This window comes from Cebidichthys violaceus, unplaced genomic scaffold, assembly GCF_023349555.1.
Source record: "Cebidichthys violaceus isolate CVI_PGR_0920_01 unplaced genomic scaffold, fCebVio1.0.p SCAF_2, whole genome shotgun sequence".
NCBI classification, from domain to species: Eukaryota; Metazoa; Chordata; class Actinopteri; order Perciformes; family Stichaeidae; genus Cebidichthys; species Cebidichthys violaceus.
Genome location: NW_027176372.1, coordinates 11,689,474 through 11,717,297, shown reverse-complemented (window position 1 = coordinate 11,717,297; position 27,824 = coordinate 11,689,474). Strand labels below are relative to the sequence as shown.

Here is a 27,824-nt window from a genome sequence, read left to right as displayed (position 1 = left end):
TGTATATTCAGTATATACAGCAACCTGTAACATTGGTTACAGCTGCTTAGATTTCTATTTGGCAGTGACATGTACATGTTACAAAAAACAGTGTGCATATTAATGATAATATATATAATTTGACTGAAGTGTTCAGAGTGACGACAAGCAGTCTAAAGTCACACCAGCCGATCAACTGGTAAAGATAATCCATGCTGTAATTTCTCATTTATCTCCTTCTTTACTGCGTCTAACTGGTCTTTAAATTTAGTGGAACAGCCCCCTCCCCCTCTCCCCCAGGCATGGACCCCCTTAAAAAGATAATATCCATGCCATCACTCATTCAGCTGAGGCAGTGGCAGATTTATGACACGTCCAGCTGAGAGGAAGATTTTTGGAGATACAGGGGGTATGAGGAGAGAAGGAGGCAAATGAATGGCTCCTTAGACACAGAGAGGCCGGTGGGTGGAGACCAGGCTTCTCTCAGGCCTAATTACTTGCAAATTATAAGATTAGAAATTAACTTGCTTTCATGGTGGAATCTTGACTCATTTAGAACTGTTGCCTGACTTACAATGCAGTGTCTGGATTTCAATGTGACCCACTTTGCTGAGAAACAGAGTTTGGTTACAATCTGTTTGCCCTCTTGATGCATTGTGATACATTTGCATTGCCTGTGGTATGCAAAGACTAGTAGGCTATATAGGCTGTGGTGTCACGGATTATCAGGCCAAACAGCAACTTGTAGCGGTGGAAATGCTTCCCTGTTTTGTCTTTCAAAGCCTCGCTGCTCTTTGAATGGCATCAATACACGTTGAACATCAAAGTGATAGCGGATCAATGCTGGATCAACACCTTGGCTAGGTGCGAACTGCACCATGTTATCCATGTAATCCTCTGTTAAGTGTATTCGCTCCATTCTCATTCTAATAGACGCTTGTGCGCCCTGTCATAAAATCCCATTGACCCTGGGATTTACAAGGTAAAGACGAAATGAAATGTGACATTCAGAAGCTTTATTTCTAACTTGTATTTGAATTAAACAAAACACATAAATAGACACTCAAGTATTTATACAATGAGACGTGAAAAGTGCAAACGGACATTTAACATCTTAATATGGGCCATTATTTAACAGACTACTGTGATGTAGACAGGTAATAGATCCACAAATATACATATATTATTTTTTTTTCACTTGGGTCCACGGAGTCTCCGTCTAAAGCCGTTCCCATCAGCCCCTTCCCTCCTCGCGCACACGTGTTTGACGATGACCTGAGAGCAGTCGTCGCAGTTCACCGTGCAGCACCAGTGGAACTTGCAGTTGCAGCTGCTCACGACGTCCGTGCGCCTCTCCTCCACCCTCAGGCCGCACTCGTGACACAACCTGCGGCAGCTGCGCCGCTCCCACACAGTCAACCCCTCCCCGTGCTGCACGCACTCCCGGCCCTCGGTGCCGTACAGCCCCATGCTGGTGTTCCTCCGGCAGTAGTCCGGGGAGTCCTCCAGGTAGATGAGCTCCGTCTGCGAGACGCCGCCGAACGCGTCCACGACGGCACCCCGGTTGTCCGCGCTGTTGCCAGCACGCATGCGCTTTTTGTCGATGTCCAGCTTTTGGGCCTGGCCATGCTTGATCTTCAGGTAGTTGCCGATTTCTCTGAAATCGGACAGCTGTGTCCAGCAGGTTTGGACACTGCAGCTCTCCGACATGCCGTGACATCTGCATATGCGCTTCATTGTTGCCTTCACAGCCTGTTGGAAACCTGGTAAAGTTAACAATTCCTAACAACTTCAAATGGTGTAACGTGAGATAAGTGCTTGTGGCGTGAGCGGAATTTACCTGCCGCCCAGCCGCGTTGTTGTGCAGGTTGACAGCAGCCCTGGAGTCCTGCCCCGTCTCCTGCGCATCCACGTACTGTTTGGAAATCCTCTCTCCGAAATCCACGTTGTCACTACAGCCACCCCACAACCAGCCACGACCGCCTGTACAAAAAAAATAAATAAAAATGTAAATCATGTCTCCCAATTGAGCCCTCTAAAGTTTGGAAATAATATAAATTGTATGTGCACAGCATAAGATTACAATCTGAGTTTTGCTTAGAAGCTCACCAATTTTCCCGTTCTTGGAGACATCGCAGCCGCAGTTGTCGAGGTCTCCCAGACTACAGTTCCTGGTCAGAGTGTACATGACCCCCGCGGAACTGATGGCGTGGACGAAAGAAGACTCTCTGGTGGCTGTTGATGAGGAAAAAAAAGAGCAACCACGTTTTATAAAGGCGAATATAAAACTATAAAACATTCAGCGAATGTTCCTCTGTATAGGCAGCACGTAACATTAATATGTTTCTATGATGTCCTGTGTTATTGTATATTCTTGACACATTTTACGCATGCATTTTTTTTTCTTCTCCATTTTAGGATCTGCGTACATACCTCAATGAAGGAATTGTTATTTACAATCTCAACCTACCGCGTTTTAGTCCCTTGAGGTGAGTGGCGGAGTCGGGACAGTTCCATCTGTCCCACGCGAACTGGTGTTTGCACTCGTCGATCCCAGTCTGTGCGCCCCCCTGCACGCTTCTTGCATAGGTGAGATAGGCCTGCAGGAGAGGCAATGTCATGTTGTTGGCCCGATTGACATTTCGAAAAGATATATAAGCTTGTCGGGGTAATCTAATCTATTTACCTTGGGTCCCGTCATGAGAAAGTTACTTGCCACCCTGAGAGGAAGACAGATGAGGAGAATGAGACCTTAGGTTGACGCAAACACTTAGAGAAGATACCGGCAAACAGTATATAGTCTCTTACCAAGCATGTCCCGGACACGTTTTGTATAAAAGAGGCAGGAGCCAAAAAAACACATGCACCATTTTCACCTACACAGTTGTCCCTCAAAGTAGAGATCAATTTGTCCCTGTGTACTGCAACTTTCTCTTTTATTTGAATGAAGAACAAATGGAACTCTTGTTCTTTGTCCCACGAAGTCCGAGGCCGCTGATTGGTTGACGAGTTTAGGAAACGCCTCTGCGCACATCAAAGGATGGCATTAGGCACCAGCTTATTTTCTTCCCCGAGGCTGTATGACACCAGGACACCAATATACAAAATTCTGCCCCTGACAAATCAGTTGGAGTCATACGTATTGTAGAAAAAATATTTATTGCGTAACCTTTTCAATTAATAAAAATACATATAAAATATTAGACAATTTTGAGACTTCACAGAAGACAGTCGCAACAAATCCCCTTAACGAGAGAGCATGCGTGAAGAGTTTGGTCCTCAAAAAAACCATGGCGTGATTTACAGGATCAAATCAATAAGATCAAGTGCAGGCTCCAGGTGATCTGATGAAAATAACATTCTTATAATACAGAATAATGCTCATTGATCTCCACAAGGCTGTAAGAAATAAAAAGTGATGAAGATAGTCTATGCACCAAATGGCAGTCAGTTCCCGCGCGCACGGTGCCTGCGCTTCGTTTTATTGTGCGGTTTTCTCCCACCTTCTTTACGCGCACAGTAATATTTGGTAACAACCTGTGCGCATTTGTCACACCTCACTGTGCAGCACCAGTGGAACTTGCAGTTGCAGCTGCTGACTACCTCGATGCGCTTCTCCACCACTCGGAGGCCGCATTCGTAGCACAGCCTGCGGCAGCTCTTTCGCTCCCACTGGGACATGTTCTTGTTGCCCTTCAGACACTCCCGCCCCTCGGTGCCTGGAAATCCCCTGCTCCGGTTCTTGACGCAGTAATCCGGGGAGTCCTCCAGGTAAATTAGCTCTGTGCGGGCGATGCTCCGGAAGGCGTGCGCTATGGCCCCTCGGTTGTCCGCGCTGTTCCCGGCCTTCGCGGGCTTCTTGTCCATCTCCAGCTTCTTCGCGTGTTCGTGCTTCACCTTAAGGTAGTTGCCCACCTCTCTGAAGTCGGCCAACTGCATCCAGCAGGTTTGGATGCTGCAGCTCCCGGACACTCCGTGACACTTACACGCTCTCCTCATGGTCGCTTTGATGGCCTGCCAAGAGAGCGAGAGTGTTAGTGATGGAAATGGAATGATCAAACGTGCGCGACTTTCTCCTTGTTGGATTTGAACCCGTGCGTAAAAGCCGCTGACAAAAGACATCACTTTTCCTCTCCCATTACACTTGTTTACATTTGAGAACACAGCCCATACAAAGCGATAACAAACTCCAGTTACTAATAATTGTACACTCTTACCAGTCTGCCTGCCTCGTTGTTATGCAGGTTGACCGCTGCGCGCGAGTCATGCCCACCTTCCAGTGCGTCCACAAACTGTTTGGAGATCTTCTCTCCAAACGCCACGTTATCACTGCAGCCTCCCCAAATCCATCCTCTGCCACCTGGGGATTCAAAAATGCACATTTAGTTATCAGAACAAAAAGTCTCACGTAATAAAAACTTAACTGTAACATAGACCAGACATGCCTATTAGATGTGCAAATCATAGAAAATGTACCTGTCTGTCTAATTCTGGAGTCATCACAGCCGCAGTTGTCAAAGTCCCCCATACTGCAGTTCTTGGTGAGCGTGTACATCACTCCTGCCGCGCTGATAGCATGGACGAAAGACGTCTCTCTTGTGGCTACAATGAATGACAAAGAAAGCGAATCACTTTAGTTTGCGATCCAATTTGGGGCCATAGATGCGCAAAGGCTGCGCTCATATACTGTGCGTAAAAGGCGCGTAAACCGCGCGTAAAGGCAGTACAGGAATCGAATAGGGTAATGATGTTTGGCATGTTTGGTGTTTTATAAATGCGGTTCCAGCAAGTAACTGAAGTGTATGTGTGTTCCCTCCTCCGTTGAGGTCACAGCGCACAGTCGGTCACAACACCCTCTCTGCGCTGGAGGATTAACTCTGTGCAAAAGAGCGACATTTGCTGAAATTGAACTCATCCAGCACTCCACCTCACTGCTGCAAGTCAAGCATATGACACAGACACATGGATGTTAATATCTTACCACTTCGAAGGCCGTTGTGTGTGGACAACTGGAGCGTGTTTTCTGGGCAGTTCCACCTCTCCAACGCGAACTGGTGTTTACACTCATATATTCCACCCTGTGCGCCCACTTGAACACTACCGGCATAGGTGAGAAAAGCCTTGGGAGAGGAAACAAATAGAAACGTTGGTCATTACTGCATTTAACCAATTTTTTTTTTTTAAACAAAGTCATCTAAAATATTTAAATTTAAAGAAGAGATTTCACGCCCAAAATGTATTTACCTTAGGTCCAGTCATGAGGAAATTATTCACCGTCCTTAAGAGAGAAAACAGGACAGCCACGTTAATCCAAGGTCACTGACAAACACGCACTGTTGTAATTTGAAATTAATTCATCCAAAAGTTAGCGACATACCAGGCTAGTGCAAAGTGAGCATGACAGAACATGGACAGAACCACGGTTGGAAGGAGATTCAAAGGTCCCATAACAGCTGTAATCCAAACCGGAGGACTGTGTGTTTGTATCCCAGACGTGAGAGCCCAGAGAGAGAGAGAGAGCGAGAGAGAGAAGAGGGCAACTGAAGTTGTAGCCAGACTCCTCGCTGATGATATTTATATGCTCCTGCCCCTTTGATTGACAGATTTGTCCCGCAGGTAACGTTTCACTGTGAAAATGCGTCGACGACGACATTGATCGCCGCGTCCTACAGACAAATGGGAGCCGTCGCTGCATAAGTGCACTTCAAAGAAGCGACGCAGACACTTAAACAGCCCCTCATTCATTCACCTGCCGTTCCCAGGCTCCAATCCTTACACGCTTTTTCCCACGAATCGAAGCTATGCAGTGTATATCATCCTGAGCGTTACAAATAGGACACATAAACCCCATATTAATCATATATTTTAATTTCAGGTGTATCATGACACATCACTGTAAAGCTACTATCCTAAAGGCATCTATCATAGTGCTATAGGTCTATTGTAATGATTTATTGTTAAGGGATTTGAAGAGGGGTTGAGGCCACAACACATGCAGCTCAGACATTAAGACATTAAATATGGCTCCTCTTCATCACATTACAGTCAGAAATACAGAACTGAAGGGCAGCTTTTGGGGCTTCATGTGTAGTTGGAAACGTTTGGGAAATGGCACCAGTGCCTCAGGGGGAACGACAAAGCCATAAAGTCTTTCAGGACATGATGGTATATAGTCATGTAAATACTGCCTCACACATCGGCGACATTGGCATCGTCTTGATAATAGGATAATAGATGTTTCCCTGGGAAACCGCTTGGTGTGAAAACAGTCTGGAATTGACAAGAGTGTAAACAAAAAAGAGCTTTTACGTTTTATACATTTTATATTGTACGGTCAATAGTTTGTGTTTCATAGATGGTGTTGATTTGTAAATTTAAATAAAAAAACCTGATTAATGTTGATCCGTTCAGTGTATAGAGGTCTGGGATTAATTCTGATTATCCTTGATTTAGCCTCTATAATCACATGCGTTCATCAACAGTCAACACCATGCCGGTTTCTACCATTTCATACTCGTACAGTGATTTGTTGTGAGAGAAGTTACCGAGTTATTGATTGACATTACAGTTTTTTTAATTTTTTTAAATCGAATCGCTTACACATGTCAAATCCACTTTAAACCACTCAAAATCCCCTAAAACAACAATTCACTCCGCGCCGTGGACAATAGACGGGCGGCTGGGCGAGGTCCACACAATAGTGGAGAGGTGGAGGTGAGGATAATCCCCACTAATTAGATATCGCCCGCATTCACGACTGAAACCTCGAGTCCATCAACACCTTGTTGGGAAGTAATACAGAGCGATTAGATATCCATCTGCGATGCTTCATAATTTGTCCTCAACCCAAGGCTCCTTTATCAAATTTAATGGGTTAATAACCTGCAAACAATAGTAGTCAATGCAGCTGGGCGTGTTTCAGCATGGGCTAGTTGTCTCATACTCACCGAAACTCTCAGGGACATATCACGTGGGTTACGTCATTTAAAGAAATTAATTCAATTTCATTATTATTATTATTATTATTAAATGACAAAATGGTCAAAATTGGACAGAAGTCTATTAGATAAATAGTGTGTATATATATGTATCATATGTTAATGTAATTATTTCCATATATTAGTAATATAGACTAAACGTAAAGTTAATCATAATAATAACAATTTAAGAGCTCCCATGGATTTTTATTTTCCATGTAAGTTATGTGTATTCCAGCTCGACCACTTCCAAGAGAGGACACGTCAGGGTACGGGGGACCCTCTTTGAAACACACTGAGCTTAAAACAACATGAAGTCCAAATGCGCGCTAATTAAATTGTTCTAACAGACATCTCGGACACATTAGGCCGTCCGGGGAGCGTTGACGAGTGATTCATGAGCCATGCGAGGTGAGAGAAATGGAGCAATAAAGGCTCGGGAGGTGACGGGCTTGACAGGCCGGGGATGGGTGGTAGGACTGCTGACGCCAGCCGGCGACATCACATGTGGGGCTGTAAATGACCATAGAAGAAGGCTGCTGTTATAGAATTAGAAAAAACAACTGTAATAAATAAAGTATAGGCCACATAAAGAAGCATCCAATCCTTAATGCAGGAAAGTTCGGTAAAAAGTTAAATAATTCAAGAACGTGTTCAACTGAAATGAACACCCCCCCTTCCTCCGCCTTTCAGCCAACCACATTCCTCCAGCCTCAAGCATCCTCTCTATTGCCAGCTAGCCAGGTAGCTCCTGCTAGCTTCACAGCACTGTCTTTGCTGGCACTGCGGTGTGTCTTCACTGCTGTGATGCTGCTGTTAGTCTTCGCTGAATGAAATCAAGTAGGGCTCGTTTAGTTGATAATAGTGGGGAAAAAAAATACCCATAATTATTCCCTAAAGCCAAGGGGCGAGGTCTTCAAATAGCTTTCTTATCCCGATTCAAATTCTAAAGCCTAATCATAAAAGACTAAGAACAATAGCAAATACTCACATTTGAGCTGGACTCTTTCAAACCCTTGACTTTTTTTTTGCTTGAAAATTACAACAATTAACCTATTATTATAAATTTTATGTCCATTTATCAAGTAATGGTTTAAAGCTCTAATGCCAAGCAAAAACTCACAATCTAAGATATCTTTAAAAATTAACAGACTAGCTGCCTTGTTGAGCCAATTTAAAGGAGAGGATCAAACTAGTTCTCATAATAACGAGTTGACTTTTGTCATAAATGTATTAATATGTTGGTATGATGATTTGCTTAATATTAGCCACTTGGAGTACATTACCATTATAGTTAAGGTATAAAAAAATAAGGTGTGTTGCCAGCCCGTGTTCTTAAATGTTTCTTTTGGTAAACTATACAGGAACACGGTCCCTGTTTGTGCATTGAACTATGGACATAAATATGCACTCATGAGGTGTGAATTACATAATTGTACTATGCAATACTTGTATACTGTACAGGCCAATTGCAAGCAGTCTAGAAAAATCATTTTTATTGTAATGTGTATTTCTTCCATGGCCGCGCCTCATGAGTGTCTATAAGAATCTGCACATGAACACAAAAGAGACAGCAACATGCACAGGGCTGACTGGTTCCATGTCTTCATATTTATTTCATAAAGAAAAGTAAAAAGTTTATTAAGAAAACATCCCACATGATTAGACTCTGAGTGCTCCCACGACTGTAGTCACCCCACCCCCCACCCCCCTGTCCCCTATAGCCTGGGTGCCTGTCTATCTCTCTGTGCTACATCACTACACCACTCCCCAGTTTGGCAATATTGGAGACATGTTAGCAATAGGCTAACAGTGCGAGACAGGCACCCAGGCTAAAGTTTTTTAAAGTGGTAAGAGAGCATTCCCGTGTGAGGATGCCACATACCCCTTACGGCAACCCCAGGGAGCTCAAGAGCACCCTCATCTGAAGACAAAGTAAGAGATTGAAATACTGTGATAATCAAAAGAAAGTGCTTTTTTGTTGTGGCATCTCAGCGTCTTTTTCTTCATGTGCTCAGGAGTCAAGGTGTGGCATCGCCTTTCCTCTCTTGCTCGATGGCTGAGGAAGAGAAGAGGAAGATGGTTTAGGTCAGCAGGCTTGTGTTTGGTGCACAGGATTTAATGTATATCAATGATGTGCTGATGTTGCAGCATTTTAGTTGTTTTTTTTTGCTGCTGCTGCTCTGCTAGCTGAGCATGTAGTCATTTGTCAGCAGTGGAGGTGATGAGTAGCTGCTGACAGGAAAATTGTTGCAGGGGGGGATGGAGGCTTCAACGCCGCCTAGAAACACACACAGAGACACAGACGCAAGGGGCACTCACTCTCTTTGGTGGGCAGAGGGTTTTTCTCTTTTGTCTCCGTCTTCTTCAGCTTTGTCTTGTCAAAACGGGCGATCTCGGTCAGGTCGGGCTTGTCGGACATTTTGGCTGTGAAAGAAGATGAGAAGAACACCTGAGCACACACAAGTTTGACCTTTCCCGTCAGCCATCGCGCTGATAATGCGGCATTACATGATTGACACAAATCTATTGCATTGGACATATTCCGTAGTGTGGGACCAATGTTTTCACCTGCCTTAAATCTTGACGGCTTTGTCCGCCGTCGAAGATAATCTTTGTAACCGACCGCACATAAAGGGAGTGGCTACGACATGTGCGACTCAGCCATGTCCACATGGATGCCTGTGCGTGGTCGCTGCCTCACACACATGTTCTGTCTTGATATTCCCCTCTCCAAAAACGCCCACTAACATGTGCTTATTTTTACATCGCTCCCTTTTCCTCCCTTTGTCTTTGCCTTTCCCTCTCCGAGGCTGAGGTCTTTGTTCTCTTCCTACGCATCCTCTCTCTCTCTCTCTCTCTCTCTCTCTCTCTCTCTCTCTCTCTCTCTCTCTCTCTCTCTCTCCTCTCTCTGCCTCTGTATCCACCCCTGCAGCCTCGTGGATCCAGGCACTGCAGTCATATTCCTTCGACCTAGCCGCAGGTCTGACTAATCCGTCTCGCGCAGTCCGGCCCGGTCACGCCTGTTTGGACCACTGCTCTGTCAGAGACTGCTGTGGAAATGTGACAAGCCCTCTAGCCCGCAGCCTAGTCATTTTGCAAAGCAAGCCACTGTAAAAATCATCCTCACTAGTCTGAATTTGAATGGGGCCTAATAGAATGGGTTTGACATAGCAAGTAGACATGCTGGGCACATGGCCAGAATTTGAAATATTTCACTTTCTTGAAACGAGGCTCACCGAATCATTTCTCGATTACCCTCTAGCTGCAAATGGTGTCTGTATCCAGCCCTGCCAAGTCCTGATATCAACAGCAGCAGTCGTAACCTCACCTTTTTTCCAATTCGTCAGTAAACATAATTATTCAAACATTTGCTCTATTGTTCCCTTATCAGCACCATCGTCATCCTACTCAACATCCCTCTTCCACCTCATTTCACAGCTGCCATCAGCAGTCAGCCTCCGCTCACCCAGCCACACCCCAAATCCTTTGTTTGGCTCCAGTAAAACAGAGCCAGAACAGAGACACACAGACACAGAGACACAGAGAAACACACTGACGGCGAGATGGGTTCATTCTTACCGGTGTTCAACACAGCAGTGCGCTAAAATCCACCGGCGGAGAGAGAGCAGGGAGGGATAGAGACACAGAGATGGAGAAGGGAGAGCGATGCGGAAGCTGAGTGAATCTGCCGGTGTGTGCACGCCTGCCTGCATCTAGGGTGTGGGTATAAGAGGGAGGGAGGGGGAGAGGGAGAGCGAGAGAGAGAGAGAGAGAGAGAGAGAGAGAGAGCTTGGTCAGCCTTCCTCCATGACATCAATATTAATGTTCTCACGGGAAAAGACCAGAGGAAACCAACCCCTTATAGGAAGCAGATGTGCTGTTCATGTTCATCTGAGATGGATTATGATAAAGCAGTTAGGTATTACATACATAAAAGGTGGTCAAAGTGCTCATCGGTATCTAATCTAATGCTCATTCAATCACAGATGCCACAGCCTTCAGGAGTAATTTGGGGTTCAGTTTCTTCCCTTTTGGTGTTTGACCAATAAGAACTTACAAGTACTGTGACTGTGCTTCTTTACTTTTATAATATCCATTACATACTGAGAATGTGTCAGAGATATCTGTATTTATAATAAGATTGCAAGTCATGTAATGAGTTTCTTTTTAGATTACAGATCTTTCATGTTGGCTTTATTTTTAGAGGGACAAGTGAACCAGTGCCACATACCACAGCATTTATAGTCCAAGATAATTTGCAATAATCATCCTTAGAAGGACACCAAGCTCAATAAGAAAAAAATTACAAAACACACCTTAAAATTACCCTAAAACTCATCTGGCTAATAGCATGTGTCCATGGGAACGGATATGTAACTCCTTTATACCTGAAACTGAGTATTTACAGAATTTAAGTTAGTGTGACAGTTCCTTCCACTCCTTGCATTGGTCAAAGCAATGTAGAAAGCCCTATTTATATATGTAATGTTTATATTTATACAGGCACGTGTATAGCATGGACCAGTGCCACATACCACAGCATTTATAGCCCAAGCTAGTTTTCAATGACCATCCTTAGTCGGGCCTTTATAGAAATACACAAAGCTCAACATGAAAATACATATAAAACAACACAAAACTCAAAAAATGTAGGTGAAAATATATAAAACGCACACATAATACAATACATTTAATAATACAATACATTCACAATAAACCTCAATGACAAGCATCGATTGTGACTGAGTTACTGATCGCACACATTTAGAGCTGAAACAGTCGATCAGCAGAAAATGAATCAACAACAGTATTTTCATAATCAAGTCGTTTTTAAATTTCTCAATTGAAAATATTTGCTGGTTCTCTTAGTGCTAGCCCTACACATAATCATACACAGTGTTTTTTTTTAATATACACTGTCCTTTACCTTTTCTCACGACCAAATTACAACTTATTTTCCAACATGTTTTCGCTGGTTATTGTCTGCATCTGAGCCGGTTTTTACATGTACGCTTTCAGCCTCGTCACATCTTTTATTCTGCGGCTGATCAAGCAGCTCTTGATCACATCAGGCTCAAATACAGCCATGACGTGCAGAGCTCGTCATTCACCCTGCTGAGTCTTTACTCTTTAATATTGCCAGAGGGTTACAGTTAAGGCCCGCCGATGCAGAGCAGACGGCTCATCTCAGAATAGCACAGCGGCCGATGAGTCAACGTGACCTCAACTTTGGAAATGACACAATGAGCCAAGCGAACGGGTCCTGGTAAGCGCCCTGTTAACGTGTGACATCATATTACTGGATCACAACGAGGTCTCACACACATCGCACAGGCCTCTGAGTGCTCTGTAAAGATGCTGCACCACCACCTGCTGGCCGAAATGTGGAACTGCCTCTTTTTAACAAGAGCCGGTATGGATGTGGACCTCACACATTCAAACACAATTAATAACAACAACACTCTCACTCAACATGAAGTTTGCTGAATGGAACACACACACACACAGACACACACACACACACACACACACACACACACACACACACACACACACACACACACACACACACACACATTACCTCATAAACCAGACTCACCTTTGTGATCGCCCTGTGGAGCTCATTATGAGTCGGTGCTCTTCAAACCACGCACTGATTCAGCCTTTCAGACGCCTTTCTACTGAGTTGTTTGTTTCTTCGGGATGCTGTGTGTGTGTGTGTGTGTGTGTGTGGAGGGGGGGGGGGGGATCTTTGACCTTCTCTACATTTGCCTGAGCCCTCCTATTAACCTTTCTGTTTGAAATGTTATCATATTTGAAGCTTGGAGACAAGATGCACATGGACAAAGGTCAACTATAGCAGCCGAATGACCTATCAGAATCAGTCAGACAGACCGCTGGTTGCTGGTTGCTGGTGGACGGTAATAGACCAGTAAACCTTTTCTGGCATCAAGTCTGTCTCCGCGCTGTTTTTCAACGTCTAGAAGACATCACGGTGTCACAGATGAACACACTTTGAGACACATCTTCATATGCAGCCCGGTGCATTTGAAGATGTTTCTGAAGATGGATAAATGTTATAACTGCAATATCTATCTATCTTACTCTACTTTATTTAGCAATATTCAAAATATATAGGGAGACTTTGTTAGTGCGCACTGAACAGCCATGCTCACATATGGTGTAAACACAGGATGGCAGCACAGGACTGTTAAAGAAAGTGTTCATGCACTGAGCTGCACTGAGAGGAAGAGTCCTCGAGAGCCCACCAGGGTGCACTCATCCCTCAGCACTAAGTAACAGCTTGTAGCAGCTTGAGTCCTAATGTCACTAATGTGACAAAAAAAAAGATTTTTCTTCACGCTTTTCCAAACACAGTTTCTTCCACACTTGTGTGCTAATAGCGAGTAGACCTTCAAGCCAGATAGTTCAGTGGCTTAGCATGACACAGAGAGAGAACGGGAGACAATTCAAATGAGTGGAAAGAGAAAAATGTTTTTCAATTCAGCAGCGAAGCTTCAAGTGAAGCAACATTAACTTTCATGAATATGGAAAAAGAGCATGCAGTGTGCATCATGTACTGCAGCTCTGTGATCGATTTGTTTGAATGTTAATTTGTTTTTATTTAGTTGTGGAGTTGTTGTTGGTTTGCGTTAATGTCAGGTAAACAGGTCAGTGAAGACGCACTAAAGTTTAATAGTAAATACATCTAAACATGATGCCAAAGTTTCAGCGTGCCTGTACCGCCTCAGGGTCGCAAGTTAACAATTCACCCTCATCTTCCTACCTTCACACTCCTCATGCTTTTTCCCCTCCTTGTGCCCTGGTTTTCGTGTTAGCCAGCCGCAGCTGTGCTCTCAGACGCATTAAATGTTAACAGGAACAGACCCTTGCACACAGGTGAAGTTGTTTTACATCATCCAAGTTGATGGAAGGTGAGATCACGAACCACATTCACGCACGTTTAAAGCTGCCAGTTTGAAGAATGAAGTAACTCTGACTCCATCTTTTTTACTTTATCACTCATTGTAATAGTGCTGCATCATTGATCAAACAAATCTGCTTACTCCACGGTCAAAGAGGAATCAACAAAAATGTACACCAGACTGGAGTGTGTTTCGGGAGAGTTGTTGGATGTGGAGGACAGGTTAGAACAGTCCGGCCCCAGATAAGAGCTCCCGATCGCCTTCAACTAATGATGCAGAGTTTGATTGGTGACCCGCGTTCCATCACCCGGCCAATGAGCTGAGAGTATCTCAGTGTGGAGGAGTTATCTCACCTAGCCAGCTGGAGGCCGGTGACAGAGATGAAGAGAGGAGAAGGAAAACAGCAGAGAGGGGAGAGGAGATGGAGGCTGAGATGAGGGATGAGGAACTGAAAGAGAGAGAGGAAAGCGATAGATGGAAGATTAGGCGGCCGCTATAAAAACCAAACACGTTTGTAATGCACCTTATCAGGTAACTCTGAATTTAATGCCCATAATGGTCAGTGTGTGTGTGTGTGTGTGTGTATATTACATCACTCTTCCTGAAATATCTATAGGGTGAGCTTAAGCTTTGTTTGCAGAGCTTAACACTTCAAAGTAAATGTCCTCCATGCAGCGTCACCCTTTCAACATCCCTCCCTCATCTCCTGTTTTAGCGTTTTTCTCTACTTTCACTCAGGGATAAATGCAATATATTAAGGGTGCACACACCTGAAGGATTGAATGGATCGAGCGAACGATCGATCCTTTAAATCCACGTAAATTAAATGAACAAATGAGCGGTGACACAAAGAAATTAACTTATTTGGAGCGAGGGTATTGAAAGAATGATCTCTTGCCTTAAGGAATACAAAATTGAGTGTGTTGCAGAGTTGTTTATCACTGGCAATTAGAATGACAATGAGTTACTAAATGTTGTTGCAGTAATGCAGCTTTACAACCACTTTATCAGAGGGATTTCATCCCCCTTCTTTCTTAATAGAAATTATAAACCTGCTCGGCAAGAATGCCGTTAGAGGCAACACACAAAATGAAGCAACAATAACGATGCTTACAGGTACACTTTGGTGAATCCGCCACTTTCAGTGGGTTGTTTTTGATATAATTGAGTTTATGACGAGCAGTTACATATTGCTGTACAGCTAAACACACTGCATGTCTGATCAGTATCTAGTTTAACCGAGGTGACACCTTCCGATGTCTCCTTTTGTCCAAAGCATAAAGATATTCAGAGAAAAGCAGCAAATCCTCACATCTAGCAAAGCAAGGACAATGATCTTTGTCATTTTTGACTCAACAATGATCCAATTATCAAACTATTTGTTGGCTACTTCATTGATTGATCGACTAAACCTTTCAGCTCCAAGTTCTCCTCCATTTTCGAAACATTTTGTGCCTTATTTTCAGTCTCTTCTGTTGCACGGTGACTACTTCCCCCCCGTGGCTGTCTTGGATTTCTGTGTCCGTCTGAATATGAGCAGACCGGTCGCTCGGTGTAATAGTTCGAGATGTATCTCTGCTTTTGATCTCATACGGAGAAAAGATGTTCGGCCAGTTTGTACTCAGAATTCAGGAGCAGATAACAGTCGTGTCTGCGTTGAATATGTGTTTGATGTGTTTTCCAGATAAGAATCATAATCGTGTTTGTTGAGTGATGTTGTTTGAGTCCAGCTAGAAGCAGTGCTAGAGGGATTTTTTATCATGAATCTCATTACCAGCTGACACAAGAGGCTTTTACGTGGGTCATGTTTTAGATTTGGAGTCTTATATGTTTGCAGATTTTCAAAATTCTTCTTTGAATATACATGTTTTTTTTAAATATCTGATGTTTGCACAAATTTGTCGATTTCTTGAATGTATTTCTACACAACTTTCTACACCGGCCCTCCATAGGATGCTTGTCCCGTTTGGTCATGTTGCCAGTGAATATATATCCAGCACTCTGGCATCAAATGCATAATAAATCCAGAAGCGCAGGGACATGCACATGAACAGAAGAGGGAGCTGAGATTACACATATTCAGCACCAGCTAATAGCATAAAAACACAGGCAGCAGAGAGGTCTGACGTGTGAGCTGTGGACACCTGCATTGTAATGTGATAAACAAGTTGATGGGAAAGAGGTAAGGAGAAATGCAGAGTGGAAGTCATTCCCCAGCAGCTCACGGCCATGCTGGGACAGCCACCCTTTCAGCTGTCAGACAACTAGTCCACTTAAAAAACACTTTTTAAATCACGATTTTGTCTCCTTGTCTCACCTCTTTGGTTAACGGTAGAGATAAAGTGGCATGTTTTCTAGTCGCCATGGTTGTTTCTAAATTCTAAATACAGAGGGTACAAAATGTAAATACATTGTAAAATGTTCTGTTTTCTAGCGTGTGGCAACAAAGATCAAAATTTGGTGGTATTTCAGGCAAAACTAAAATTCACATTACTTTAATCTTTCATCATTTTTGCAAAATTATGATTTTGCGAGAACAGAACATCTCCCTTTATTTTAACAGCGCTGAAAGCATTTAATTTTCCCTTTCTCCAAAACCAAATAGAAGACGCACTCATGCTCTCCTTAGTCAACAGCCAACGATGATGTAGTGCTTTGTGATCCCATACAGTAAGAGGGCTATTAGTGTTTACTGTAACATTCAAATAAAAGCTGTGTGGGCTGAGTGAGTCATAGCGGCTTTCTAGCATCTAGTTATTTATACTGTACGGTCTGAACGACCGATGGTGACCAAGAAACTGTAACATGTCCACGTCTCTGACACAGCCATGGGGGCCTTTAATGGACAGAAATAGAGCCAGGTTGCAGACTAATTGGAGACCCAACACTACTATCAATTGTAGAGGAAATATCAACAGCCTTACATATACAATACTGCAGCACTCACTGATGTCTTTGACGAGTTGAAAATGCCAGTACAGTATTAAACTTCCCTATTTGCAGATATATATTGTTTTGTCATGGGACGGCAGAAAACCCCCCCAACCTTTTTAACAAGTGCCTTAAATCATTCCAGCACAGTCTGAAGTGTATTTGATTTGGCCGTGATGAATTGTAATGGCTTTTGTCTGAGCCTTCGGAATGAGGAATCAATGCAGAGGTTGGCTTGGCACCGGATGTGAAGTGGCGAGGTCAGCACGTTAGGCGTGGTGTCAAGCTAAGACAGCTGCAGAAGAGACGAAGAAAAAAAACTAAAACTCATTTTATCAAAGAAAGGAGCACTCTCACAGTGACACACACACACACACACACACACACACACACACACACACACACACACACACACACACACACACTTTTAGCAAAAAGACAAATACATTTTTTCCCCCATCCTCAATTCAAATCAATAAGGTGACAGTCGGGTTTCTGTTACCTTGACAATGAGGAGTCAAATAAAAGCGTGAGCTTCACCATTCCTCTTCTCTCCTTTTGAGAAAATATTAAATAAAAAAATCATCTTTTCTGTCAGGCACATCCAAACTACACATGTGACCTTGAGTGAGTCATCTAAAATAGTAAAAAAAAAAAGAAAGAAATTGAGCCATGATAATAAACCGGAGGTATATGTGGAAGAATAGGAGCTGGGGGCGGAGAACAGAGAGATGGAGCCTTTTTTAATTGTGCACCTTCCAGCAGGAACAGCAACAAAACAAAACCGGTTTTGTTTTGTTGCCGCAGCTTCACACTGGGTGGATACGAGGTGACATCTGTTCAGGAATCCCTGCTCATACACCTGAAAGGCTTCGGCGCGCTTCTTCTGAAATAGAGAGATTAATAAATGTCCCGATGACTGCTTTAGGATTAAAACACACACACACACACACACACACACACACACACACACACACACACACACGTTTGTGTGTGTGTGTGTGTGTGTGTGTGTGTGTGTGTTATCATCGTCGGCACAATATGCTGCACGTTATCTCCGCACAGCCACCTGTTTATATGAAGGGAGTCAACAAACGTCATATGAATTCCAATAAGGCTCACCCTCAGAGTACACACACTTCATCGTCATGAAGCTGGCTCTGTTCACTGTAATCTAAATCCCTTATTTGAAAGCTGTGTGTGTATGTGTGTGTGTAAGAGAGACGGGAGGGATGGCGGCGGGGAGGGAGATTAAAACTGTCAGTTTTTCAGTGGTGTTATAGGGGCAGTGTGCAGAGAGGGGTTAAGATAATGGGTCTTTGGTATCAACATGGGATTGATCGCAGGATTAATTAGCAAGAGCGGCGCTCATCATGAAACTGACAGGTAAACCAGGAGGTGCGTGTGTGGGAAAACACACTGAAAAGGAATCTTTGATTTGAGTCCCAGATATGTGGTCATCTCCACCACAGCTCCTCTTTTTCTTCCAGATGCTTAAATCAAAAATACATCATCATGGCCGTAGACCGAAGTTTCTTTCATTCAAGTAGAACAAGGAGGAAAACTCCTCTGCCGTACGCTTGAACTAGTTGAATATTCCCCTCACGTGCTGCTCCCATTTTCAGCAAGGAAATAAGACTTTTTAAACTGGAAATGTGTTGAGAATTAAAGCTGCTAATCCCGTGGATTAATACAATTGAGTTTGCTGGATTTGGGTAATGCCCTGTTTCCTAAGCTTTGCCCATTAGGCACCTGCTGCTGTCACACTCCAACGGCCTCACAGGAAATTGCCTGGTTTTTAGGAGGGCGAGAGTATGCCAGGGCGTTTGAACTGCGATACAGAAAACCACTCGCACACTACACAAAGGCAGGGGGTGAGATTTTGCTGTTCTTGTCCTTTGGCTTTATGAGCCCAATTACCAGCTTCAGTGTATGTGTGTGTGTGTGTGTGTGTGTGTGTGTGTGTGTGTGTGTGTGTGTGTGTGTGTGTGTGTGCAGGTGCGTCAGCAGAGCCTGACAGTCAGATTTCATGCACCACAGGCCGTGCCACAAACAGACGTACTCTGTCTTGCAGTAGAAGAGATGATTGGCCCGTGGCTCCTCCAGGACGCTTTTGCAAACAGGATGATTTCGAGGAGCTGATTGTGAGCGAAGCCGGCGGCTCGCCCATTACCACACCTCCTAACCTCGCCTCTTCGTATCGACTTGAAACAAAGCGACGGAGGCTGCACCGCGTGTCACTTCAGATCCTGTTACCAAACGTCGTAGATGGAGCAACTGCTCGTTAAAAGTTTTAACATCATTTGGATGGATGACGTTGCTTTTTCTACAACTATAGTTAGCCATCTTTGCTGTGGTAGTATATCCTTCAAATAGCCATGTAACCTTGCATGCGTTCACACATTTTAGCGTCAGAGAGGAGGAGTGGCTTATCTCCATGGAAGCCGTTATCAACTAAGCCTTTATTTTCTGCCATCAAACATGGAAGAAATTAACACTTTTTCTGCTTAGTACTTGTTGTGGATGTCCCAGATATCCCGGGAAACCAAACGCGACTTGTCTTGGTTCATATCATCATTTGGAGGCGCTCTGTGGATTTCATCGACGTGTATTCACTGTGTCTAGCAAGCCACACGTCGGCTGGTTTGCTATAGCTGAACCCAAAATAAACAGATTTTGCTGTGACTTAATTGCAATAAATGGACAAAAAGGATGCCGAAATAACTACATAATGATGCTGATTTGTAAAAAGTCTGAATTCAGATGACAAGCAAATAACTTTTTAAAATACATGTTTTCTCAATGGCGCGCCGATCGATCGGTGCTAGGCTATGCTAACATTGTAGCAGCTAAAGTTCTGCATTACATAATGGCCGAAAAAAGTAGCAACAGCAGCAGCAGCAGTTTGAAACTGCAGCTGTCCAGATGTTGATGATCTAAAGGCATGTAAAGAACATTTGCAATAATTTCTTATAGATTCTTCAAAACCTAATATTTTGTGTTTGACAGCTATACACACAGAAAAACAGCGGCAGAAGTGCTACATACCTGTCGGTGGTGGCATTGACATGTCTATACTGTATAGAGCTGGATTTATACTTGACAAAAAGAGGTAATGGGAGGTTTTTCTTTATAATTTAGCATGTGACAGTGGGATTTTGGGAAAGGTTACATTTCTTAGGAACTCCTAGACCAAAACCCATTAATGCACAACTATAAATCTGCCTGTGCTGCACTGGGTCAAGAAATGTGGTGATGTAAAAGAAAAAAAAATCAGAGGCCTTTTACGGATAGAGCAAGTAATTGAATACGAATAAAAAAACAACTTTTAATGGAAGTCTATGGTATTGGTTGGCGCTCTGAAAAGCATCTGAGGCACACTATAAATCTGCCTAATGTGCCGCTACTGTTACTTTCCCTTCCTGCAGGTGTAGGTTGGCATGTGTAGAACCTTGGTGAAAATCTGCATGCTGCTTTATGTGAAGTATGAGCGAGTTGCAACCTTTGCTTCCATTAGACGTAAAAAAAAGAAGTTACTTCTGCGGTTAGTAAACCTCTTAGCTGTGTGCCTCAAAATCGGCTGAAAAAACAAACCAAAAACTGACCTCGGCCCTTTTTGATCAACCTGGTGGAAACTCACCTACTCTGTTAGCACGATGCTTGAATCAAACCTCTCTGAACCTATTCACCCTTTTTGGCATCCTGTTTTGATCCATCTATATAAATCACACACCGGGCGTCTGATTAAGCACCAGTGAGAGCACACGTACAAATGTATCACAGCCACGCCGAGGCCGATGGGAAAAAACAACAGACGAAACGCTCCGTCTGCAAGGTAAACGAGTGGGCCGCGGAGGAGCTGATAGAGGATGCCGTGTACTCAGTCGCTTTCACACTTTGCACTTTGCTCATCCCTTTCGCACTCAAACCCATGCGCTGCGTATAAATAGGCCCGGCACATGTCGTTATCTCCCGTTTTGTTTTTCCTCCGTGACTCCCTCCCATGTTGCTCTGCGGGTGAGGAAATTACCAGTCACTTCATTACATCCACAGCGATGCCTCTACTGACCCCATTCTCATTTCTCCAGCCCCCCCCCCCCCTGACAGCATCTCTGCGTACGGCCGCCCCTCAGGGAGGAAAACTAGTAATTAGTATGCTGATACATGAGCCAGCGGTGTTGCCATAACTAGTTAAGCAGCTATTTCCACCTCTCGCTGCGTCGCGAAGCACCGAAGATGCCTCTGATGTGACTGTGTGTGTGTGTGTCTCATAATGAGGCTGAAGAACATGGCGGTACATACTGTTCTTGTCACAGTGAAAGGTATACCGTTGATGACAGATGCTCTCACTATGTGGTCTAGCACTGACTCACTCCCATCTCTCTGTCTGTCTGTCTCGTTGTGCGTGTGCGTGGGGCTGTGGAGTTACATAACAATCCACACGGATTCTTGGGATATGCGCTCTGTTCGCTTGTGCAAGCGAACGAGGCGAGGGAGCGTTACCATGACGATGGCATTAGAAACCAATCTTACATCAAACCGTGTTTGTGTGTGTGTGTGTGTGTGTGTGTGTCTTCCTGTTGAGTTTTATTCGTGTCTGTGCACGTGTGCTTCTGCATCTGAGATGGTTTCCATTAGAGCCAAACCGGAGAGAGATGGGCCTCTCTGTGCATTGAAAGGGAAGAAGACGAAAAAGAGGAAGAAGAGGAGTGGGAGGAGGATGCAGAAGAGATGGAGAGCAGAGGAGAGATTTTTTGGACGGAAAGGGGGAAAGGATGGAGATGAAAACTGAGGATGCACGGGAATTAATTAGAGGGAGAGAGATGCTGATTGTGGACCCAGATGTTTACAAATGATCTGTTGATACCCCCCCCCCCCCCCCCCCCCCCCCCCCCCACACACACACACACACACACACACACACACACACACACTCTTGCCTAACTCTCCCTCTCTTTCACGCCTTTGAATATGTCATTTTGCCAATGCTGTGAGCAGCCTGTGCACTTTTGCCAAAGCTATGAGTAAGCTGTGTGTGGGCTTGTGTGTGTGTTTGAATGCGACAGTTGGAGTGTGCACTTTACCGCGCCTGTGCCTTTTCGAATGTGCACATATCTTTGACCTGATCAGATTGCGGTGCTGAGAGGTGTGAGTCCATGCTTGACCCACAGCATGGGTCACTTTCATTCCTCTCAGGTCTCCTACTTAGGTTTCATAATCAAGTTGTTGCGTATTTTCTTTTTTGTTATTTGATATTTCAATAATAATTTGAGGTAGATCATGAGACAAGGGAGACCTTATATATTTTTCATACTATAAGACCATGCTTAGACTGACAAAATGCCTTACCTTGTACTAACTACATATTCAAAATAGTTTCTTTGTCAATGTCATCATACAATTTATTGCTTCCAATTACATTCAGTCGCAGCAGGCTGCATTCCCATAAGATCCACATAGTGAGATATACAGACTGGTATTCGGTCCCTGACTTGAGGTGTCGGAATTGGTTTTGCTTCAGTGCATCCCTAAAAGTGAGTTGTAAAATAAAATCTCATAGTGTTACAAACTGCTGTACAGTGTTTTGGCATCCGATAAGCCTTTAAAGTTATTGATGTATTACTCACACTGGACTTCCTGGATTATCATCTTCTTATTAGTAGCTTTAGCAACACGCCAACACAGCGTAGCTTCTCAGCAAAAGGCATATATTGTATCGATCAAGACGCGATGTCAGCTCCATTGACTGCTGGGTGTTCATTTCAGCTACGTGGGTGATTTGCACCTTGATAATGGAGGTCACATGGGACTCATGTAGCAGAGTCATCAGATTCACATGAATGGATGGATGTGTGAATTGTTGTGAAACCAACGGGGTAAAGTAGAGCGTCGTCGTCTCGTGGATTTCCCAAAGCTGTGATATTGACGGGGTGCTCGGGTGATCCTCCATGCCGATCGTGGTTTTATTTGACTCCTACGGAGTTCTGTCCTGATTTCATCAACCAGCCGCTGTTTGCTTCGGTTTTCTACATCTGGAAGCCAAATGTTTACTTTCTAACTCAGTCTACTTTTGGTGTTGAAACAAACATTTGCTGTTGACCCTGCTGAAGTGCATCATGGGGTATAATTATACAAAATGTCTGTAGTCTTTTTTAATATAGCATGACTCGTTTCATAAAGCGTACATTATTTTTTAATATTCCACCCAAGTAATACAACAGTAAGGATAGTAACATGTATCCTGTGTAATGATCAATACTATCACGCAACTACACACCAGTGCATGATTTGAAATTCCTCCAGAGACTCGCGTCCCTTTAACCCAATTTAAACTCTACCCTGATAACACGTACGAGACCCGGCTATCTCCGCTCCGCTATTCTTCAGCTTTCTCTCGCACAAGTCTATCAAGTGGGTGTTTTCCTAACTCTGAACACGGCTTCCTTCTGTTTCGCTGAGTCCCTAAGAGACCGAGGGACAATCTCACGCCCTGCAAAAAAAAAAAAAGTTAAATAGCTTTGAGAAAACTTCAGTGTTCCTGTTTGCGTTTTAACTATTGCTTAGGATATTATCCAATCATTTGCATGTGAGGGGAAAATACCAGCTGTTGGTTATGAATATGGCAGAAATCTGCTGACAAATGTCACAGAATGACATTTGTGCATTTAAAGAGTCAAAAGTGACCCAGCTGAGTGCAGAGATACAGAGAGAAAAGAGGGTCATAGCTAGATAAATAGATGGAGAGAAAGAGAGAGAGAGAGAGAGGCTAAACAGTGTTGGAAAGGGAGTGTGTGTGTGTGTGTGTGTGTGTGTGCGTGTGCTTGTGTGTGTGTGTGTGTGCTTGCGCATGCATGTGTGTGGTCTCAAAGTGCTCAACCTGTCATTCAAGCTTTGGTGGTTTATCTTTTGGAGCGAGGGCACCTGGCTTAGCCGCCTGTGCGGTGTGGACGGTAGATATCCGTGTGTGTGTGTGTGTGTGTGTGTGTGTGTGTGTGTGTGTAAGCTCTCTGAAGATGTGACAGCAGGTATCCACTAGGGGGATGGGATATGACACCGTGTCATTATGTGCAGCACATAAAACATTCACGGCAATGAGCTCTCCTTTTCACGTTCGCCTCCGTTTTGTTCTTGTCGAACATGCAAACATAACACACACACACACACACACACACACACACACACACACACACACACACACACACACACACACTCATAGATACTGGTAGAGCAGTGGGCTGGAAGAGTAGATAGAATAGAGCAGGGATACGTATGTTCGCCTCGGCCAGCTATCTTCCCCCAGTCAATGCGCCACACGATGACTCCCGGAGAGGCTTGAAATTACAATCATGCACATGTGAAGTGAAAATATTTTGGATGAGCGCATTCACCGGCTCCAGCCCCCCCCCCCCCTTTTGTGCTGACATCCACTTAGAGGCACACTTTGTGCACTTAACTGCATGCACACATACATGAAAAAAACCCCACACATGACACAAGCACACACACAAAATTCCACATGTGTGCAACTGGCTGGATGAATCCTTTGGACAGCTGAACACAGATGACGAGTCCCTGAGCTGTCTCCCCGAAAGACGGCAGGAAGTCCCATGAGGGGTGACATTAAGAGGTGACTGTGGGTGAGAGGAGCAAACAAAAACTCTAACTCTGACAAACACACACAAAACATGATGAATCTGCTGCACTTAATACATCAATCATGATCAAGTAAAGCACATAAAGAATTTACGAAGCGCCTTTCCTACATGGATAACTGCTCGACGTGGACCAGGTGTTAATCAATGCTGTGAATGAATGCATCGTAAGAACAAGGTGAAAGGCATTGATTTAACCGCTGGCCCTGAGACACTGGGCCTACAGTACATCACATGTCCTCGTGCTCCTCCGTTTCAGGACCACAGGAGCCGCTTGTTTGTGATCTTTGTGTGCAGCCCCACTACCACTCCACGTGCCTCCTCACAGGGCTCTCTGCCTCACCTGTCATCATGAAAAGTAAAAAACAAATAATGCTAATATAAATATTAATATTTCTCTACTGATCTGTGCTATAAATGTCATTTCTGTATGATTCCAATCATTTCAAGCATTTTTATAATCAAAATCGCTGAATTAGCGCATGTCCTGTTCAAACAGAGGAGACACGTGAGGTGAGGCAGTGACGAGCTGAGCCTCACCTCAGATTGTGAATCCCTCACTAACTGGGTTGAGCGCGTGCCTTTTGCTTTCTCATTGTTTGTCACCACTGTAATATTTGTAGACACTTTTATTATATGTCCTTTCTTTACATAGAATATGTAATGTATTTCACGTATGTGTAGAACATATTTAGTGTTGCTGATCTGACAGAAACCGCAGTGAAAAAGCACAGAGAGGCAAACATAACTGCCTCAAAGAAGAGAGCGAGCGAGAGCCCACGGGTCGGGTTCATGCTTGTTCTGTCGTTGCTCTTCTTCTACACTTCTCTTCTTATATTTTGCTTTGACCACAAAAATGTAAGATTCACTATCCAAGCTTAAAAATGTCTCAAAAAACAGGGAAACATGACCAAATCAACAGCAATTCAACGTCGGACAGATAAAGTAACCTTTTATGTGTTTGTTGTTCTCTTTATACATCCGTGGTTGTTACACAGATTATCGCGGAATCTCACGATTTTCGCGGGTGGCGCCCGCGAGCGCTCCGCTTCTGAAACGCTCCCGGTGGAATCAAATATGTACCTTACCGATGTGTGTGTAAATAATGCTAATATGAAAAACAACCAGTAGTCAATGTACAAGCTGCCAATTGAATGGTGATGTAAGCTACTCTATTGGATTCATATATTTGTAAATCTGATTTATGTAGTGTCAGTGCCTCACCAGCCACCAACTGGTCCTCCAAACATCCAAACACCTCTGACACGCTGAACTACTTCCAACCCACAGCTGTCAAATAAACAGGCCTGTGGATGCATCGCTGTGGATCCCACAACTGTGTTAAATGAACATTATAATTGCAATAGAGCAATATTATATTATATTATATTATATATATACACTATATATATATAATACAGCTGAATGTCAACATTTTAATTGTCTCTCAACGTGTCTATTATTATATGGTTGAAACTTATTTAATATACAATCAATAAGGTCAATTAAATGCACATATTGTCATGTTTTATAGTAGTTACCTAGCAAAATATGACTTTTTTTGTGTTTAATAACTGCCGACTTTAAAAAATGTTATTGTATGGACCCAGCAGTAGTGGTGAAATGTTGACCAATATTCATTTGGAGCACGTGGCCCTATCTTACACATTCCACCTATTAATGACAAAATAAAAAAAGTGTAAATATCAATATGAGATGCATAGTCATAAATATATACAGGGACATAAATACATTTCATTTCACTTAAAAGCACATCAGATATTTTTCAGACGCTGCACTGAGAGACTGAATTCACTGATTTACTGACTTTCTTATTTGGGTATTTCAATTACTTATTGTCCACTTTTTAATCATTCTTATTGAAACATTTCATAAGTTACTGTTACTCTTTCTGCTCATCCCCAGTCTCTCCCCCAATTTCACTCCCACACTTCACTCAAACCATACTAATTGGTATTGTTTCGTTCAATGTGAGTATCAAATGTTACATTTTAAAGTGCAACACCCACCAACTTACAGCAGGCTGTAAGAGTTAATTGACTGAGACAAATAATTCATCTGTCTGATTGTTTCACAATAATGAACATCTCATCAGAGAAATGGGTAAATTAACTTTAAAGACTGAAATATCTTACATTTTAGTTACAGAAATCTGTCTCTGAAATAAGCCACGGGGGGGGGGGGGGGCACTTGTTATCATCATAATCCTGACAGTATCCTGTGAGCATTACACTGAGGAAATGCAGCGATAAGGCCGTCTCATATCTTCCTGTAAGGCTACCACAGCTAAGGCCAAAGGCTGGCTGGAAGATGTATTCGCCAGAGCACATCTCCCGTTTCACGAATGTAATTTCTTCTCTTGATGCCAGGAACAGTGGTAACAGAGAAGGAGTGAGACGTGGCATATTACACAATGCGGTGTGTTTGTAGGACACACACACTTGTTCAAAATCACATCTTTGTCTCTCTTTTGTTTCTCCTGCCACCTCATGCACAAATTTGTATTTGCCCATTTCGGTCGAAACCAGAAAGGATTTGCATTTTTTATTCTAACAGAACAAATAAGGAAGGAAAAAAAAAAAATCTCTCTTCAGCATTCAGTAAGAGGACACGCTGTCACTGGAATTTTATTGGCCAACAGGACATAGTTGTCAAATCCTCCAGTCGCAAATGGTAGCCAGTAGGTGTGTTGACAAGGAAGGGGACTGGTTCTCTCTGGAACAGCGAGGTGCTGACCTTCTCACAGCAGGGTGAAGAGCAACAAGGCCCCGCCAACATGTGTACTCTGACAATCTGACCGCATGGAACCTCTGTGGCACTCGATGGGGACTGGCTCGGTCTACGATGAGCACAAGAACACGATCCATGAACTAGTCAGTAATGTAATCGGTAGAAAGTAAAAGTTATGGAAATCTAGTTATTGCAGTGGTGGATCACATATGGTGCAACAGGTAATGTAAGCGGGTTTTTTTACACACATACACATACATGCACAAGCTATGCATGGGAGGGTCCTAACTTTCTCCGTCTTCCCATCGAGAACCATTCGAATCTGCCATCTGCTCTCGTGTCTTCTTCCTCCTCAGTCCTCAGACCTCTTCAGCCAAGGCCCTTTCCTCTTGGCCCATTACATTTCATCATCTCCGCTATCCCTTCTGTCATAAGTGGCCATCGGCTTTTAACAAGACGCAGGAGGCCAGTGAAGCAAGCATGGTTAAACGCTCTCTGCCCCTCCATTTCCCCCACTTGAGCACACTGGTGATGGAGTCTCATGTCTGGAAGCCTTATTTCCCCTGCGGGCACTCCAGCATATTGTGGGTCATTTGTAGCGCTTA

At 43.7% G+C, this 27,824-nt stretch overlaps 3 protein-coding genes across 3 annotated transcripts; all 3 read right to left on the bottom strand.

The window, feature by feature from the left end:
- Window positions 1–1,051: 1,051 nt before the first annotated feature.
- On the bottom strand, window positions 1,052–2,866 carry LOC137875869 (protein Wnt-8a-like). Its single transcript, XM_068715378.1, has 6 exons — window positions 2,788–2,866; window positions 2,666–2,699; window positions 2,450–2,579; window positions 2,089–2,214; window positions 1,820–1,962; window positions 1,052–1,731 (listed from the first exon to the last, which is right to left on the bottom strand). Exons 1-6 carry the CDS (start codon window positions 2,847–2,849, stop codon window positions 1,174–1,176), a joined length of 1,053 nt encoding a protein of 350 aa, XP_068571479.1. The 5' UTR covers window positions 2,850–2,866; the 3' UTR covers window positions 1,052–1,173.
- A 560-nt stretch (window positions 2,867–3,426) lies between these two features.
- Window positions 3,427–5,427, bottom strand: LOC137875868 (protein Wnt-8a-like). The gene is made up of 6 exons (XM_068715377.1): window positions 5,357–5,427; window positions 5,224–5,257; window positions 4,961–5,099; window positions 4,456–4,581; window positions 4,197–4,339; window positions 3,427–3,993 (listed from the first exon to the last, which is right to left on the bottom strand). The coding sequence occupies exons 1-6, from the start codon at window positions 5,425–5,427 to the stop codon at window positions 3,427–3,429; spliced, it is 1,080 nt and encodes a 359-aa protein (XP_068571478.1).
- A 3,118-nt stretch (window positions 5,428–8,545) lies between these two features.
- Window positions 8,546–10,679, bottom strand: tmsb2 (thymosin beta 2). The gene is made up of 3 exons (XM_068715376.1): window positions 10,539–10,679; window positions 9,279–9,383; window positions 8,546–9,015 (listed from the first exon to the last, which is right to left on the bottom strand). The coding sequence occupies exons 2-3, from the start codon at window positions 9,376–9,378 to the stop codon at window positions 8,978–8,980; spliced, it is 138 nt and encodes a 45-aa protein (XP_068571477.1). The 5' UTR covers window positions 9,379–9,383; window positions 10,539–10,679; the 3' UTR covers window positions 8,546–8,977.
- Window positions 10,680–27,824: the final 17,145 nt, after the last annotated feature.